The following is a 17,610-nucleotide window of genomic DNA, read 5'->3' as shown; positions in this document are numbered from 1 at the left end:
TTTTCTATTATAATGACAAAACACCACGACCAAGGCAATTTATAAAAGAAAGAAAGCATTTAGTTGGGGGCTTGCTTACAGTTTCAGAGGGTGAGTTCCTGACCATCATGTTGGGAAGCATCAGTAGCTAGATAGCTGGTATCTTGAGGCAACAGCCGTGAGGTAGAGAGATGACTAGATTGACATGGGCTTTTGAATCCTTAAATCCTCCCCTCTCCCCAGTGAGACACTTCCTCCAACAAGGCCACACCTCCTAATTCTCGAACAGCTCTACCAACTAGGGACCAGCATTCAGATGTGTGGGCCTGTCGGGGCCACTCTCATTCAGACCTCCACACTAGGCTTCCTAGGCTGATAGGCTGACCTGCAAGCCTCCAACTCTTGTGCTTCCTACTTCTGTTGCCCCCTCCCCCGCCCCCAGCTTTCTGGGGGTGATAGGCATTGTCTTAGTTAGGGTTTCTGATGCTTCAAAGAAACATGAGTCTATGGGGGCCATACCTATGCATACCACCACATTCTACTCCCTGGCACCCATAGGCTTGTAGCCATGTCATAATGCAAAATGCATTTAGTCCAACTTAAAAAGTCCCCATAGTCTCTCACAGTCTCAACAGTGTTTAAAAGTTGAAAGGTCAAAGTCTTTTCTGAGATTCATGCCTTCTCTTAATTGTAATCCCTTATAAAATCAAAATATAAAAGCAGATCATATACTTCTAACATAATGGCATAGGATATAATACCATTCCAAAATGGAGGAAATGGAACATAATAAATAAAGAAATACTGGACCAAAGCAAGACTGAAAACCATCTGTGCAAACTCCAAACTCTGTATCTCCATGTCTGATGTCAAAGTGCTCTTCAGATCTCCAACTTCTTTGAGCTTTGTTGACTATAACACACTTCTTTCTCTTGGGCTGGTTCCACTCTCACTTAGCAGTTTTCCTTGGTAGGTATTTCACATCTCCAGCATCTTGGGGTCTCCAAGGCATTCTAAACTTCACTTTTATAGTTTCACACAGTAGCCTCTCTAGGCCTCCCTTCAGGGATACCTCTGACACATGCCTGGCCTCTACAGCTTTCCTTAGTCACAGAGGGAGATTCCATAACCCCTTTCTTCTGTCCTTAATACTAAAGCCAGAACCACTTGGCTGAAGTTGCCAAGTTCTGCTGCTTACTGAGGCAAGAACATGGCCCCCTTATTTACTTATATCTTCACCAGCTTTCTGTTTTCCATGGTTTCCTTTGCTCCCTAAGTTTGATTGTCCTGAAACTCCATCTGTAGACCAGGCAGGCCTCAAACTTAGTGATCTGCCTGCTTCTGCCTTCTGAGTACTAGGATTAAAGTACTGAAGTTTCAGTTTGTTCTATCATGCCTGGGCCTAAGGTGGTAATTGCTTTTAACAAGTTGAAAGCTTAATTGGGTAGGCTCTTGCGCTGAATAAAAGTCACCACTCCTTTTATTCCATTTAATATCTTTAATCTGTTTATCTCCTTGAATACAGGATTTATTTCCATTCTACTTCCTGATGCTCCTTTTCTCCTCAAATTGTATATTTTGTATTTTTCCTTACTCAGCTTGCTTATAAGAGTGAACAATAATAACCACACAACATTGTCTATACTAGTCTGTTTTGAGATTTCCTTTGCCAGTGCAATTAATCCAAATTTCTTCACTTTAGAAGCAGCCACATTCTTAGCCAAAATATCACAAGAACAATCTCTAGGCTACATACTAAAATTCTTCTCTAAAATCTCTTGAGTTAGCCCCCCAGGTCTAGTCACCCCAGCACTATTATCTTCTCTGCTCCTACTAGTATGACCGAATAAGCAGTGCTTAAAGCATTCCACTGCTTTCCTGACCCAAAGTACCAAAGTCTACATTCCTCCAAATAAAAGCATGGTCAGGCCTATCACAGCAATACCCCAGACCCTGGTACCAACTTCTGTCTTAGAGTTTCCATTGCTGTGAAGAGACTCCATGACAATAGCAACTCTTATAAAGGAGGACATTTAATTGGGGCTGGCTTGCAGTTTCAGAGGTTTAGTCCATTATTGTCATGGTGGAACACGGTGGCATGCAGGCAGACATGGTGCTGGAGAAGGAGCTGAGAGTTAGAAATCTGGATTTGCAGGTAGCAGAAGGAGAGACTGTACCAGCCATAGCTTGAGCATATTTGAAACCTCAAAGCCCGCCCCTACAGTGACATACTTCCTCCTAATAGTGCCACTTCCTGTGGGCCAAGCATTCAAACATGAGTCTGTGGGGCCATACCTATTCAAATCACTACAGTAATAACCCTTAAAATCATTTTGTTCAGTCTTTGTAGTCTCTTAAACTTCCTGAGTAGGACTTTGAATGTGTTAGGTCAGTTTTCAAGTAATTCTTTATCACGATCTTCTTCCAGAGTCTTCTCTCTATCACTGATGTCATCAGTAAGGATGATTCCATCCCCCAGGGAGTTGAAAATGGCTTTGGGGACAAAATATTTTAGTTATTACACAGATTCTTATTTCTCCAAAGAGTCATGTCCCTGCATGTTCATGTATAGTTTCAAACATTTTTGGGCCAGGGGTATAGTGGAGTGAACGAGAACATGCATAGCATATGTATGACCTCAAGCTGGGGAAAGATGGAAGGGACGGAGTAATGAGGCAAAAAGAAAGTCTAGGGACAGCAGGGAATGGTGGCTCGTGCATGGAGTCTAATTTGGGCAGGAGGGTTGCTCCCAGTTCAAGGCCAGCTGGGCTACATAGTTCCAGGCCAGCCTGGAATATACAATGGGACTCTGTCAAAAATATTCATTGGTGAAAGATAAAGTTGAAAAATGTTCATCTACTCCATTCTGGACTATTGACTCCAAGGCACTTTCCACAGTTTTCATCCTAGAGATTTCCTTTCCTTCTCTCACTTTATTTTACTTTATTAATGTCACCATCCTCATTATTATTGTGGGTGTTTGTGTGTATGATGTGTGTACCATGGTGCATGTGTAGTCAGAGGACATTGTGAGGTCTTTGTAGGTTCTGTGGATCATACTCATTTTCAGGCTTACATCAGGTAGTAAGGGCCTTACCTACTGAATCAGCTAGTCAATTTTTCTTTCTTTATACTCTCTCTTTCATTCAAATCTCTCTCTGTGTAAAAAGATTCTTACTCTTTAATGTAGGTTGCACTAGAACTCACTGGCCCTGGCTCATTTTCAACTCAGTGCTGGATTCTTTTGCTTCAGCTCTTGAAATTTAGGATGATAGGCAAGAGTAACCGGGTTTGACTCATTCTTATCTTTTGTGGTATATATCTTTGATTTGATGGGGGGGGTCTTCCTTAGTAGCTTTCTGGGAAAGGTATATAGAAGATAATACTTTTTATATATAAATATATATATATATATATATATATATATATAATATATATATATATTATTTTTTCTTTTCTTTTTTTTTTTTTTTTTTTTTTTTTTGGTTTTTCAAGACAGGGTTTCTCTGTGTAGCTTTGCGCCTTTCCTGGATCTCGCTCGGTAGACCAGGCTGGCCTCGAACTCACAGAGATCCGCCTGGCTCTGCCTCCCGAGTGCTAGGATTAAAAGGCGTGCACCACCACTGCCCAGCACTAAATATATTTTTTTAAGAAATTAAAAAAAAAATCTTAGAATGTTTTCCTTTTATTTTTTGTATGGGTGTTTTAGCTGTATGTATGTCTGCACCACATGTATGCAGTGCCTATGGAGACCAGAGATCATTGGATCCTCTGGGACTGGAGTTACAGATAGTTGTGAACCACCACATGGCTCACCAGGTTCTGAGACCAGAACTTGGGTCCTCTGGAAAAGCAGTTAATTCTCTTAAACATGGAGTCATCTTACTGGATGGTGTTGGTGCATGCTTATAATCCCAGCTCTCGGGTGGCAGATACAGGGGGATCTCTGAGTTCGAGGCCATCCTGGTCTACAAAGTGAGTTCCAGGACAGCCATGGTGGGTACACAGAGAAATCCTGTCTTGAGAAAGTAGAAAAAAAAAAGGTGTGTGTGTGTGTGTGTGTGTGTGTGTGTGTGTGTTGTGTGTGTAAGTAATAAAGTATTTTTTTTTAAATCATGAAGCTATCTCTCCAACTACTTAGGATAAAATTTTTGAGAAGTTAATGAAAATGTAGTTTATGATTGACTGATGGTTTACCTGTGAGCTTTTAGTGTTGTTCTTAAGAACCCTACTTATTTTCAGCTTTAAATAACTCAGAAGAGGCTTTTTGCTCTGCTGTTTGAGATGCACATTGTGCCACTTAGGGCTTCTGAGCTCCCAGGAGTGAGCATTTGTAACCATCTGGTCACGTATGGTCTTTAGTCCTGGGAATGTTCTTGAATTCTTTATTTCTTCATTTTTCTTTCCTGGAGCTATTCTTAGTTGGCTGTAGAATTTGAATTGGTATTCAGTGTTCTGATCATTTTTATGAATATTGCAGAGTTTTGTCTGTTTACTTTATAAGGCTCTTCTATTGAAATTTCAATATTTACTCTCTTTTTAAAAAAGATATTTCTTTGAGACTAGGTGTGGTGGCACATGCTCTTAATCCCAGCAGAGGCAGGAGGATCTCTAAGTTCGAGGACAGCTGGTTTACATAGTGAGTTCTGGGACAGCCAGGGCTACATAGTGAGACCTGGTCTCCACTCTCCAACCCCCAAGATATGTATTTGATTTCTGGGTTTTCCCTTTTTCTTCCTTCCTTCCTTCCTTCCTTCCTTCCTTCCTTCCTTTCTTCCTTCCTTCCTTCCTTTCCTTCTTCCTTCCTTCCTCCCTTCCTTCCTCCTTCCTTTCTTCCTTCCTTCCTTCCTCCTTCCTTCCTTCCTTCCTTTCTTCTTTCCTTCCTCCCTTCCTTCCTCCTTCCTTTCTTCCTTCCTTCCTTCCTTCCTTCTTCCCTTCCTTCCTCCTTCCTTTCTTTCTTTCTTCCTTCCTTCCTTCCTTCCTTCCTTCCTTCCTTCCTTCCTTCCTTCCTTCCTTCCTTCCTTCCTTCCTTCCTTCCTTCCTTCCTTCCTTTCTTTCTTCTTTTTCTTTCCCTCTATCTCCCTTCCTCCCCTCCCTCCCTCCTATCTATCTCTCTCTCTCTCTCTCTCTCTCTCTCTCTGTCTTTCTTCTCTTTAAAATGTTAACTCGGGGATATTGATAAATTAATTTTAATTTATTGTTAGCGACTTTTTATTTTTCAATTTTCTTTTATTCTGGACCTTTTATCTCATTCATATTCTTTTTTCTGTTAGGTCCTTTTCATGTTGAAAAGTCCCTCACATTTGTTGAAAACTTGCTATTTCACATTGAGGTGTTCAGATGTTTACTGGGTACAAGGAAAACTCATCAGTCAGTTCTTCCTTTTGTGGTGAGGCTGTGCAGACTTGCAAGTTTTCAGTTTTATTACAATTATTTGGGGCCATATAGTTTCTCTAGAGATGAATTTTTTTTAAGTTGCTGTTTGTTAACTATGGAACAGATTTAATTTTTAAGAATTTTGTTAAAATTGTTTTCTCTAGATAGTTTATAGGAATAGTAAGTTACTTGATTGTGAAAACTTACTTAATTATTACTTGTATTCTCAGAGGTCTTCCAGCACTTCTACGTAAGAGAGTGTTGTGTGCTCTCTGCTTTTAAAAGCAGGCAGAGATACTACTGTAGCTGAACTGTTTGGACGAAACCCACTAACTATTAGGATAAAAGAAAAGAAAATGAGTTTGTCAGCTTTTCGCTTCTCCCCTATTACTTCAAGACAACTCCTTTCAGTTTATTTATCTATCTGCTGGGGATTGAGCCTCAGGCCCTGCACATGCTAAGTATAAGCACCTTACCACTGAGCTACATTTTGTCTTTGGAAAATTAGAATAAGATACAATGAAGTATGGAATTAATTTGAATAAGGTTCCATCATGACAGATTGGTACTTTGGGGGTTATTTTAAAAGCTTATTTATCCGTTCTAATACAGCATTAGTTATATGTCCAGAAGTTTGCATTTAGGTTTTGCTGTTAGAGGGAGTTGGCATACTTTTCACTCATTCAGTTTAAGCAGTAAATTTTAGATATTTACCTCATAGCTTGGCTTAACGGTGCCATATTTTCTTCATCAGATCGGTCAATTAAAGCTAGTGTTCCTTGGTACAGTAATTGGAAAGACACTTTCATGGAATTGAAAGAATCCTCGTTATATACAGGTATTTCTTGTGATGGGTCTCTTTTTCCAGACTGTTCTCATGTTACTCCTTATCTATTGCCCACTGTCCCCTTTTCCAGTACTTTTTCATATTTATACCAGTTAATGTGTCCCTAATTTTTCTGATGTGAAAGTGGTCTTGTGGTACTCTTTAAACTTTTACTTGTTCATCATCTATTATCTGTTTCTTAAATCCATACATTGCTCTGGAATAGTCTAGTTTAAACTGCATCTTCTTTTTATAAAAATGAAAAGCATACTATCCCTTCCTTACTGAGACAAAATATATTGTATAGAGAAATGCTGGTTTCGGACTCCCTTTGAAGCTGAGAGTGACCTTGAACTCCTCATCTCCTGAATACCCCCAAGAGCTTGCTTGGTTTGTTGAAGGAAACATTCACAGGATATCATGGCTGCTGTTCCACTTGCCAATAAAAATAGGAATAGGAGTAAAACAGTGATTTCATCCCAAACTATGTACAAGTACTTTTAAGGTGAAAGAATTGTCATTAAGTGTTAAAGTCTTGTGTTAAACACAAACATTAAAAAGTACCATTTCTTCCCATTTCCTATAAAGAGGATAATTTGAAAAATATAACAAAATTAGTTTGTTGGCAGTTAACAAAGTTAAAGGTGGACAGAGGAATCACACACTTCACAGCACTCAGGAAAACATGTGGCTGAGGGGAAAGGCTACTTGTTCACCTGAATGTGACCTATCTGAAGGATGAAAACCCATCTTTGCTTAGTATTCAATGTCTGTTCCCACAGTGCTCATGAGTGCGTGTCTTGTCCTTTCCTTTTTTATTTAATTAGAAATTATAATAGTTTTATACATAACTATGTTCATAAAGTTCTAAAGTCAAATCATGAAACACAGTTGGGAGTATAGCTCAGTGGTAGAATGCTTACCTATTGTGCACGCCATTTTGAGTTTGAGCCTCTTAACCCCACGTAAACTGCGGAAGGGCACACCTGCAGTTCCAGCACTTGAGACAAAGGGTCATAGTGTATTAGTTTCATTTCTGTTTGCTCTGGTTAAATACACTGACAGAAGCAGCTTAGGAGAGAAAGGGTTTATTTTGGGGATGAAGTGGCCCCAAGGCAAACCAGTCATGTTATTTTGACAGTACTGAAGTAGAATGAGAATAGGAAATAGGGCCAGCCTAGAACACCTCAAAGCCCACCTCTAGTGAATTATTTTCCTCCAGCAAGGTTCCACCATTTAAAGGTTCCATAACCATCCCAAACAGTGCCTCCCGCTGGGAACAGTATTCAAATACATGAGCCTATGGGGACATTTTATATTCAAACCACAACAAGGACTATAAGATCACCCTTAGCTGCACAGTGAGTTCAAACCAACCTGGGATATATGAGACCCCTGTCTCAGATAGGAAAACAAAAAGATTAAACCCATAGTTCAGAGAGAGCTAGCCTCCCTCCATCTCTCTCTCTCCCCCTCCTCTCCCTTCTCTCTCTCCCTCCTGCCTTTTCCTTTCTTCCATCCTCCTTTCTTCCTGAGAGAGAGAGAGAGTTAGTTGTATTAGGCTTTTTTTTTTTTTTTTTTTTTTTTTGTGGTAGCGCTTGGGATCAAGCCCAGGGCCTCATGCATGCCAGCTAATGTGCTACCACAGAGCTGCATCCACAGCCCACATATGTTAGGGTTATCTTTTCATTATTTGTCTTTGAAAATATAAACAAATGTGTGTAACTTTTCATGTGTTTTTTTTCCCTTTTTTACACAAAAATGCATACTTTTGGCTGCTACTTTGTTTTATTGTTTCTTGAGACACAGTCTGGCTCTCTAGCCTTGGTTGGTGTTGAACTCATAGACGTCTTGCTGTCTCAGACTTCTAAGTGCTGGATTGACAGGTATGAGCCACTAATGCCTAGCCTTGGCTGTTGCAGGTTTTACTTCACAGCCTAATGGTATTTCCTTTTCCTCTTTTAGTTGCATAGTATACCATTTAATGGGTGGACCATAGTTTAGTCCTGATGATATAAGGCTCTTCTAGCCTTGTTTCCTTTATTTTTTTTCTTTGATATAGAGACATATAGCCCAGGATGGCCTCAAACTCCTGATTTTCCTGTTTCTACCTTCTGGTTGCCAGGGGTTCAGGAATTTGGCATCACATTCAGCTAAAGTTTATTTATACAGATAATATAGTATGGCATAGCTGTTTGGAAGATCTACTACCAAGCAGAAACTTACTCATATGACTACAGGGTTTTTTTGTTTGTTTGTTTATTTTGTTAATTTTTTAGCAATAGTAAGGCAACAAAGGTAGATAAATAAGCAAAATTGGTATAGATATATAGTCATTTCTGTGAAATACTTTGTTACTTAATCTAATTTTTTGATATTGATATTTTTCTGTTGGCATAGATGATAAATCAATGAATTTTTTAGCTGGAGATTATTTTTAACTGATTTGGAGGGAAGAATATGTTCTGGTTGGTGAGAAAATTAGTTTCCTATTGTGACAAATACATATAGTTGTGTTATTCATTGTCCATTTCCATGAAGATTGTAGTATTGTTGGGAATTGTCTTAATAATGTCCTCCTAACCATACTGCAAATATGTGCTTTTTTTTTTTTTTTTTAAATTCCAAACAGGGTTCTCTGTGTAGCCTTGGCTGTTCTGGAACTCTCTTCTGTTGACTAGGCTGGTCTCAAACTCAGAGATCTGACTGTCTCTGTCTCTGCCTCTGCTTCCGGAGTGCTGGGATTAAAGTGTGTGCCACCACTGCCTGGCTGCACATGAGCATTTCTTGTAGGACATTTGTTGTAGGGTTTTGTTTTGTTTTGTTTTGTTTTGGAGACAGGTCTCTTCAGTGTAACAGTCCTGGTCATCCTAGAACCTGCTAGGTAGACCAGACTGGCCTTGAACTCACTGAGATCTGCCTGCTTCTGCCTCCCCAGGGTTAGGATTAAAGATATGTGCCATCACACCCAGTTACAGTGAAAAGATTTTTTGTATATTTGGCTGATGTGTTGGCACAGAAGGTAGTCTACATAGGTAGTCAAAGGCCAGGCAGAGCTACATAGTGAGATCATATCTTAAAACAAAACAAAAAGCCAAATAACAAAAAGATGATTTGGCCCCAGATGAGATATGGTATTTGGTCAGCACATAGTTTTTTCTTCTGCCTCTCTAGTCATTTATGCCTGGTCCTCCAGCTTCCATCTTTCAGGTGCTTGGAGTACAGGCATATGCTATTCTGCCTGCCTAACCAGCTCTGTCTAGCACTCTTTCTTGGTTCCTTGCTCTTCTCTCTCTCCTTCATGGAACTGTTTGACACCTGATCTTACTTTGTCACTCAGGCTGTCAGATTTGTAATTCTCCCACCTCAGTCTCTTGAGTGCTAGGATTAGAGGCATGAACCACCTTGCCCAACTAAGTTTAAGTATGTTCAGATTTTTTTAGAAAAGATGTAATATGAATTGCTAAAGAGTTGACTTGATTATAAAGTAATCATCCTTTGAATTTCTCTTTAGAAAGGCTTTGCTGGGTCAGTGAGATGGCTTAGTGGATAAAGGTACTTGTTGCTGCAAGCTTGACAACCTGAGTTCAGTTCCCAGAACCCACGGTGTAAACAGAATCAACCTGAAAGTTGTCCTCTTACCTCCATATGCATACAACCACATACAGAGCGATAATAATACCATGTAAGATTGTAAAAGGCTTGTTATAGTCAGAATCAAGTTGTCAAGCTATAGAATTTGTCAGCCACATCCATCTTGGCAGTTTGAGCCAGGTGATTCTTTGTGTGTGTGGAGCTGTTTTGCTCTGTGCACAGTAAGATGTCTTTGATTTTTCTGACCTCTTAAGCACCGGTAGTTCTGTTTCCTTCTCTGTTGTGACAACCACAACCATCTTCCAATACTGTCTAGTTTCTCCTGAGGGGTAAGATCATCTCGGTGGAGAGCTGGTGATGTACATACAGCATGATCTCGTATGAGCAGGGTCTGCTTATGACTGTGAACTGACTGATACGGGACCTGAAGCTTAGTTCTAGTCACTGTGATCCAGTGAGTACATGGTTTGGGAATGCTGTACAGGCTCAGGAGTGACAGCTTCCTTCTCCTGACCTGAGTAGTTGCATATATAAGTGGATTTGTATGAATAGCTTAAAATATACATGCTGCATATGCTATATATCTCTAAATATGTGAATGATTTGATGTATTTATATAAAGTGCTACATCTACAAATAAGAGAAATTGTGTTGTTTGCTTTTATATCATGTATCTTAAAGCACAGGTAAAAATACTTGTTTACTACTAGAAATTATTAGCTTTCCTTTATAAACTGATTCTGCTGAATTCTAACCATTTTGCATGTTGTTAATTTTAGCGACTACTCCGTGGTTTGAGTCTTACAGAGAGACATTTCTGCAGTCCATGCCAGCATCAGATCATGAGTTTCTGAACCACTATTTAGCTTGTATCCTTTAAGTCATCTATAAGCCAGGAAGTTGCTAATTGTAGAAACAAAGACAAAATACTTGAGAAGTTATAGAAAATGGAGAAATTATCTTTCATTGGTAATGATACCACATTCAAAATTTCTTTATTTTGGATTTTCTGATCTGGGTAGTTGAGGTGTGTGTGTGTGTGTGTGTGTGTGTGTGTGTGTGTGTGTATGAATTCAGTGTGCATGTTGTGTGTGCTTATCTGGGTGTGCAAGTGTATATGCTTGTGTACATGGAAGCCAGAAGAAGAGATCTCTCCCTTAGATGTTCAGGCTGGCTTTGGACTTACACTTCAGTGCAATTGCAGCCCTAACTTTCAGCCCTCTTGCCTTAGCCTCTTAAGTAGCTGGAATAACAGGCTTGTGCTATGATGCCTGACCAGAAAATTTCTCCTAAAATTTATATTAATAAGGCAGTATTTATCATTGAGAGATGTGATGATTTCCCTGACAGTGTGGTTACAAGGTATGTTGGTGGCGTCGTCTGGTGAAGCTGAACCTATGGAACAGTTTTCAAAGTTGTCACAAGAACAACATCGAATTCAGCACAACAGTGATTATTCCTACCCTAAGTGGTTTATCCCAAATACACTTAAATATTATGTGCTTTTGCATGATGTAACTTCAGGAGATGAGCAGAGGTAAGCATTGCTTTTTAAATTTTCATTGTTTTATTTTTCAAAAAGAAGAATCACTTTTTGGGGAGGGGATGTGTGTGTGCGTGCACACACGTGCACATACATGTGCACACATATCACAGCACACAGGTGGAGGTCAGAGGACATCTTTAGGGATTGGTTCTCTTCTTCCACCACAGGGCCCTGGGGATTAAACTTAGGTTGTTGATGGCAAGTACTTTTTTTGTTGTTTGTTTGTTTTAAATCCATTTATTATGTATAATATTCTGTCTGCATGTATGCCTACATGCCAGAAGAGAGCATCAGATCTCATTATAGATGTTTTCTGGGACTTGAACTCAGGTCCTCTGGAAGAGCAGCCAGTGCTCTTAATCTCTGAGCCATCTCTTCAGCCCCAGCAAGTGCTTTTACTTGCTGAGCTATCTTTCTGGCCCTTAAAATGAATTTTTGGGATATAAGCATAAAAATAATTTTATGTTTATGGCTTTGGAGTTTACTTTGGCTTTTGTTTCAAGGTATGGATCAAATTATTCTTGTTTTATACTATATTATACTTGGTATCTGATTGCCATTTGGGACCTATAATTTATAATCCTTGTTTTGAACATAAGTGATCATTGATTGTTGGGTAGTTGAGATTAAGCATGAAGTCTAATGCTTCACACAGTCTACCATTGAGCAATAACTCTACCCTCTAAGTAAATTCTAATAACTTAAAACCCAGAAACAGAATAAATACTTCTTGTAGAGTATTCATCTTTAGCATTTAAAATAATGTCCAAAGCCTATTGGATAAAGAATAGTGTAAGTAAAAAATAGTGTGAACTGGTTATTAAATTACTTTAAGACAGTTGAACATGGTTTATCTCCTGTATTGAGTGGTGGTGTTCAAGTGGCATTCAGAATGAGGCCAATGGTTCATAGTTTTTAATAATTTTGTTTAGAGTGTGTGCGCGCGCGCGCGTGCGCGCGCGCATGTGCGCACATGCATGCATCGCAGCCTGCAGGTGGGGGTCAGACAACATCTTGCAGGGCCAGTTCTCTTCCTACCATGTAGGTCTAAGGGATAGAACTCAGGTTTCAGGTTCTCAGACTTAATAGCATGCACATTTATCCACAAGCCATCTCAATAACTCAGTTCTTAGGTTTTTTAGCAATATTGTTAATAAAGTGAGTAGGAGTTTGACTTGTGGTACTCTGTATTTATTTGTATACACTGTTTTACAACTTTTACTGGGATATTATGTGATTTTGTTGTTTGCTAGGATTGTTATTTGTACAATATCAGCATTTGCTCATGAATAAGCCTTCATATTTTTCTGGTGTCCCCCTCTCCCAAAATAGCCAGTTGGCTGAAAATACCTGTTTTAACTAGACTTGGGACTAAACATTGTAGCTCAGTGATAGAGCTTACCTTTTTTGAGGCCCTGGGTTCAATATCCAACCTTGAAAGAAATTAAAAATTATAAATAAACAAGCAGACTGAACCCACTGGGACTAGAATTTCATTTTTCACAGTTGTACTATTTTCTTATTAAGATGTCACATTACAATTTATTTTCTCTACCAACAGCTAGCATGTTTAGTAGTTTTCTTTTCTTTTTTTGGAGCTGAGGATCGAACCCAGGGCCTTGCCCCAACCCCATAGTTTTCTTTTTTAAAAAAAAACATATTTCATGTAGCTTAAGCTGGCCTCAAACTTGGTATGTAGCTGAAGATGACATTTTTTTTTAAATATGGGAATAAGATTTTAAGTTTTATTAATTTATTTTTTTAGTCTGAGCAGTAGCTCAAGGCTCAGCTTCTCTAAGTTCTGTAAGTACAAAGGGTGGTCTGTACAGTGAGGGCTTCATCTGCTTTGCTATAGTTCTTTCCTTTTCTTCCCTGCCCTACAAACAGTGTTTGGTATTATAACTTGCATTTATTAATAAATGGTTTTAAAAGATACTCTCAAATTACACTTTCTGAGGATGAGTTCCCACTGTTGACGGAAAGCTGCTAATATGTATGTTTGTAGTGGTTCTGGAAATGGGCAGTCTGTACAGTAGCTAATGTGGAAGGCTCCCAGACAGTCTGTGCTGTAAAGAAACTGGCCATCAGGATTGCCAATACAACAGATAGGACTGTCTTGAAGAAAAGTTTTGATTAGGATCATGAGTTTTGTTTAAATTTTTATAATCTCTAATTTTCTGTTTTACCTTTTTTTTGGGTTTATTCTTGGATTATTTGAAATGTCTGTTGTTGGGGCTGGAGTGATGCTCAGGGTTAAGAACACTTACCACTCTTGGCGATGACTCAGGTCCAGGTCCCAGCACCCACATGGCAGCTTGAAACTGCTTGTTATTCAGCCCCAGGGGTTCTGACACCCTCTTATAGCCTCCTTGAGCTCTTGCATGCAGGAGTGCACATCAAATCCATGCAGGCTTACACACATTTAAAAAAAAAAAAAACCTTAATAAAATAAAATCTGTTGTCTGGACTCACCAGATGTCTCAGTGGATAAAGGTGCTTGATGCTAAGGCTGATGACCTGAGTTCAATTCCTAGAACCCATGTGGTGGAAGGAGAGAACCAGCTTCTATAAGTTATCCTCTGATGACACATATACAGTGTGGTATGTGTCATTTCCCTTCCTACAGAAATAAACATAAAAACAATATAAAGAGAAATAAATAAAAAACTTAGAACTGTTATCCAAGATCTGCTAAATTCTGTCTAAAGTCTAATGTTATTACAAAGTTCTTTCTCTTTTCTTTAGAGCTGAATCAATTTATGAAGAAATGAAACAGAAATATGGAACTCAGGGTTGTTATTTGCTTAAAATTAATTCTCGAGCACCAAATCGAGCATCAGATGAACAGATACCAGATCCTTGGAGTCAATATCTCCAGAAAAATAATATTCAGCACCAGGTACATCTGAAAAACTGAATCAAACTACAGAAGTTGTATTTTAGTTTATGTTATAAAGATATGATTGTAGATTTTTTTCTTTTATATTTTGAGGGGCAGGTGGAGACAGGGTCTGACTCTGTATACCTTACTGGCCTGGAAGTTATTATGTAGATTGGGCTGGCCTCAAACCTATCTCTGCCTACAGAGTGCTAGGATTAAAGATGTGTACCACTAAGCCTGGCTAGCGTTTTGTTTTCTTTTTCTTTGACGTATAGTACAGGCAGGCTGTGATTTTGTTAGGTAGCCCAGGCTGTCTGTTCTGATTTCTTAATCCTCCTGCCTCAGCTTCCCAAGTGTTGACATTTTTGACATGCACTATCATGGGTCTAGAAGTTTTCATTTGTTGGTTTTGAAACTGAACACAGTGAGTTTGCAAAGCCAAAACAAGCACAGCCAAGACATACAAGAGGGGAGGAAGGTGTCTGCATGCAGCAGGCAAGGCAGCCATCCAAAGCAGTGCCACCCTTGACCAAAGGAAGATGAGGATTTCATTCAGGGCCCCTTCCTAAGTTTTTTCTGTTGTGTGCCTTTTATGCTCAGTTTGTGGTCATAATTTAAAGAACAGATAGATGTAATGTTGAGCATGCTCAGCTCAGAGTCATGGAGCACATATATAAAAGGTTAAAGTGATGGACAGAAAAGTTTTAGCTGAAAATAAAGGAGAGGGTACTTTGAAGGCACATTAACATAGGCACCTGAACCCAAATGTACCTGCCTTGGCTTAATGGCTAACTAATACAATACTAGCATGACTAGTTTGATCCATCAGCTGTGAGCTCTTAAAGTGGTTCAAAAGCTGTTTTTTTAATCAGCTACAGCACATTGAGGTATAAATGATAGCATTAGGTAGTTTTTGAAAAGTGAATTACATTCTGTATTAATTACTCTCTGTTGCTGTGATAATAAACACCATGAAGAAAGGGTTTACTTTACCTTACAGTTCCTGAGAAATGCTGTCCATCATGGGGAAGGTTGGAAGCAGGAGTCTAAGGCTGGCCTGGCAGTCAGAGCAGAGAAATTACTTTTCATCTACATACAGAAAGCAGGGAAATCAGGAAGTAGTTCAAGGCTATAAATCCTTGAAAGCTGCCACAAGTGCTATTTTTCCTCCAGCAAGCCTCAAACTCAGCACCTTCAGCTGGGAACCAAGTGTCCTAATACATGAACTGATGGGGGAAACCACAGAGTTTGTTAGTTAGATTGTTTATCCATGTAGAGATAGACATTTGGATTTGTCTATTTAATTAACCAAGAATGTACTCAGGATGCAGAGGTAGATGGATTTCTTGAGTTCAAGGTCAGCCTGGTCTGCATAGTGAGACCCTGTCTCGACCCCGTCCCATACCCCCATATTAACTAAGAAGGCTCACAGTCTGCTCTTTATTACCCCCGGCTGGGGTTGCCTTCTTCCTACAGTTCCGCCATGCGGCCACTCTGTGGAGCTCACACGACCTTGGTGGGGGGATTGCTCCTGTCATTTGGTTTTCCGTTCTTGAGTTTTTGAAGTGTTATTTCTTCCTTTCTTGTTATTTTCTTAGACTTCTAAGCTAATGTTACTTGTAGGTTGAAGTGCATAGTTGTAAAGTTTATTTCTTTCACCATGTTAAGTAACATTGTGAGCTACTTGGTAGAGCCAATACCAAGTTCTTTTATTTATTTGGTTAGTAGAGATTTGACTTTTTTTAAAAAGGATTTTCCAAGTAAATGAAAAATATATTTTGTATAACTGTGCTACTTTATTTGCTCTTTATGAGATATTTAAAAATCACTTTAAAAGTTTATGTAATTATTGCTCTAATAGAAATGTTGGTTAACATTTTATTTTTCTTATTTTTCTGTCATGTAGAATTTTTGATCTAGACATAGTATCTAATATTTTACTCACTCATTTATTTATTTATCTCTGTGTAGCTTTGGAGCCCCCCCTTTTTTTTACATTTTATAAAATCTTTATTGACAAATAATTCACATAGTACACAATTTGCCTGTTTGCACAATTTGATAGACTTTAGTCCAGCATCCTCATAGGCCAATGACACCATCACCACTTTCTATTTTTTATTTATTTATTTTTTATTCATTCATTCATTCATTCATTTATTTATTTATTTTGGTTTTTCAAGACAGGGTTTCTCTGTAGCTTTGGAGCCTTTCCTGGAACTCACTTTGTAGACCAGGCTGGCCTCGAACTCACAGAGATCCATCTGCCTCTGCCTCCTGAGTGCTGGGATTACAGACTAGTTATACCTGCTTTCTGAAGTCTGTCTGGTGGTTTTCAGAGAGTTTCCTACCTGGTTCTGTCTGTTGCTATTAAGTTCTGGCACTCAGAATAATAATAGCTCATTTTCCTTGGTCTCATGGAGTAGTGTAGGGTTCAGGGATGGCTTGAGAATCCAGTGCCTTACTAGTATGGAGCACTGTGTTGGGTATTTCTCCCAGCCCTTCAGTCTATTCAGAGTCCACTCCTGCTAGCATCTTGTCTGTGTCCTGGGAGATTTTGAAGATTTCCCTCTTGTCTGACTCTGGTAGGCTTTTCCTTTGACATTATTTTTAGGATTCGTGGGCATGTGTATGTGCCTATACAGGTGGGCATGAATATTGAGGTACATTTGAGATGCAGGTCATTTGAATGTGGAAGAATTAGCATAGTTAATTGAGTATGAAAAGAAATTAAAATATAATGTTATGGATCATGACAATCCAATTTGCTGAAATTAGAGGGCCAAAAAAGAAGAGTATTCCTTTAGCAAGTACATGAAGCCATATTCACCAGAAGAATCATAAGCATTGGTGTATTTGGTAATATTTAAACACGATTAGTTAATATATTGCTAATGCTTTTGTATTTTATTTTGCTAGGAATCATATGAAGATGGCCCTTATACTATGACCTCCAGTAAGAATTCTGATAGTAACTTGCTCTCATTGGATGGACTAGATAACGAAGTCAAAGGTCTTGTTATACTTTAAGTTCTCTTTTGACTGGAAGTATTTATTGTTGTTAAAGCACCCTAGCCTTCACAGATAAACGATGGGGAAACTTTAACCACCAACCCCTTTCAGTACTGGTAATTGAGTTTAGGGCTTTGCAGATGCTAGTTCATTCTCCAGCTCTTTTTGTTTTCTTTCTTTTTTTTTTTTTTAAGATTTATTTTCTATTATGTATATGTGTGTTTATGTGTGGGGATGTTTCTGTGAATGCTGGTGCTGGAGGAGATCATAGGCATGAGATCACCCAGAGCTAGGGTTACATACAGGTGTTTGTAAACTGCCTGATGTGGGTTCTGGGAACTGAACTCAGGTCCTCTCCAAGAACAGTAAATACCAAGACATCTCTCTAGCCTACCC

At 39.0% G+C, this 17,610-nt stretch overlaps 1 protein-coding gene across 5 annotated transcripts in view; it reads left to right on the top strand.

Moving 5' to 3' along the window:
* The window catches only part of Trappc8 (trafficking protein particle complex 8), an 80,791-nt gene that overhangs the window by 14,629 nt on the left and 48,552 nt on the right, over positions 1-17,610 (top strand). For 2 of the 5 annotated variants that reach the window (XM_036204563.1, XM_036204564.1), the window contains exons 3-7: positions 6,110-6,193; positions 10,555-10,644; positions 11,138-11,312; positions 14,067-14,220; positions 17,122-17,215. In XM_036204563.1, the coding sequence (XP_036060456.1) occupies positions 6,110-6,193; positions 10,555-10,644; positions 11,138-11,312; positions 14,067-14,220; positions 17,122-17,215 (597 nt within the window). The remainder of the gene's footprint in view (positions 1-6,109; positions 6,194-10,554; positions 10,645-11,137; positions 11,313-14,066; positions 14,221-17,121; positions 17,216-17,610) is intronic. The other 3 variants (XM_036204567.1, XM_036204566.1, XM_036204565.1) reach the window with 2 other exon arrangements.

The sequence above is a fragment of the Onychomys torridus genome, chromosome 13 (assembly GCF_903995425.1).
Source record: "Onychomys torridus chromosome 13, mOncTor1.1, whole genome shotgun sequence".
Taxonomy (NCBI): Eukaryota; Metazoa; Chordata; class Mammalia; order Rodentia; family Cricetidae; genus Onychomys; species Onychomys torridus.
Note: the sequence above shows the minus strand (reverse complement) of the source record. Positions and strands in the feature narration are given on the sequence as shown.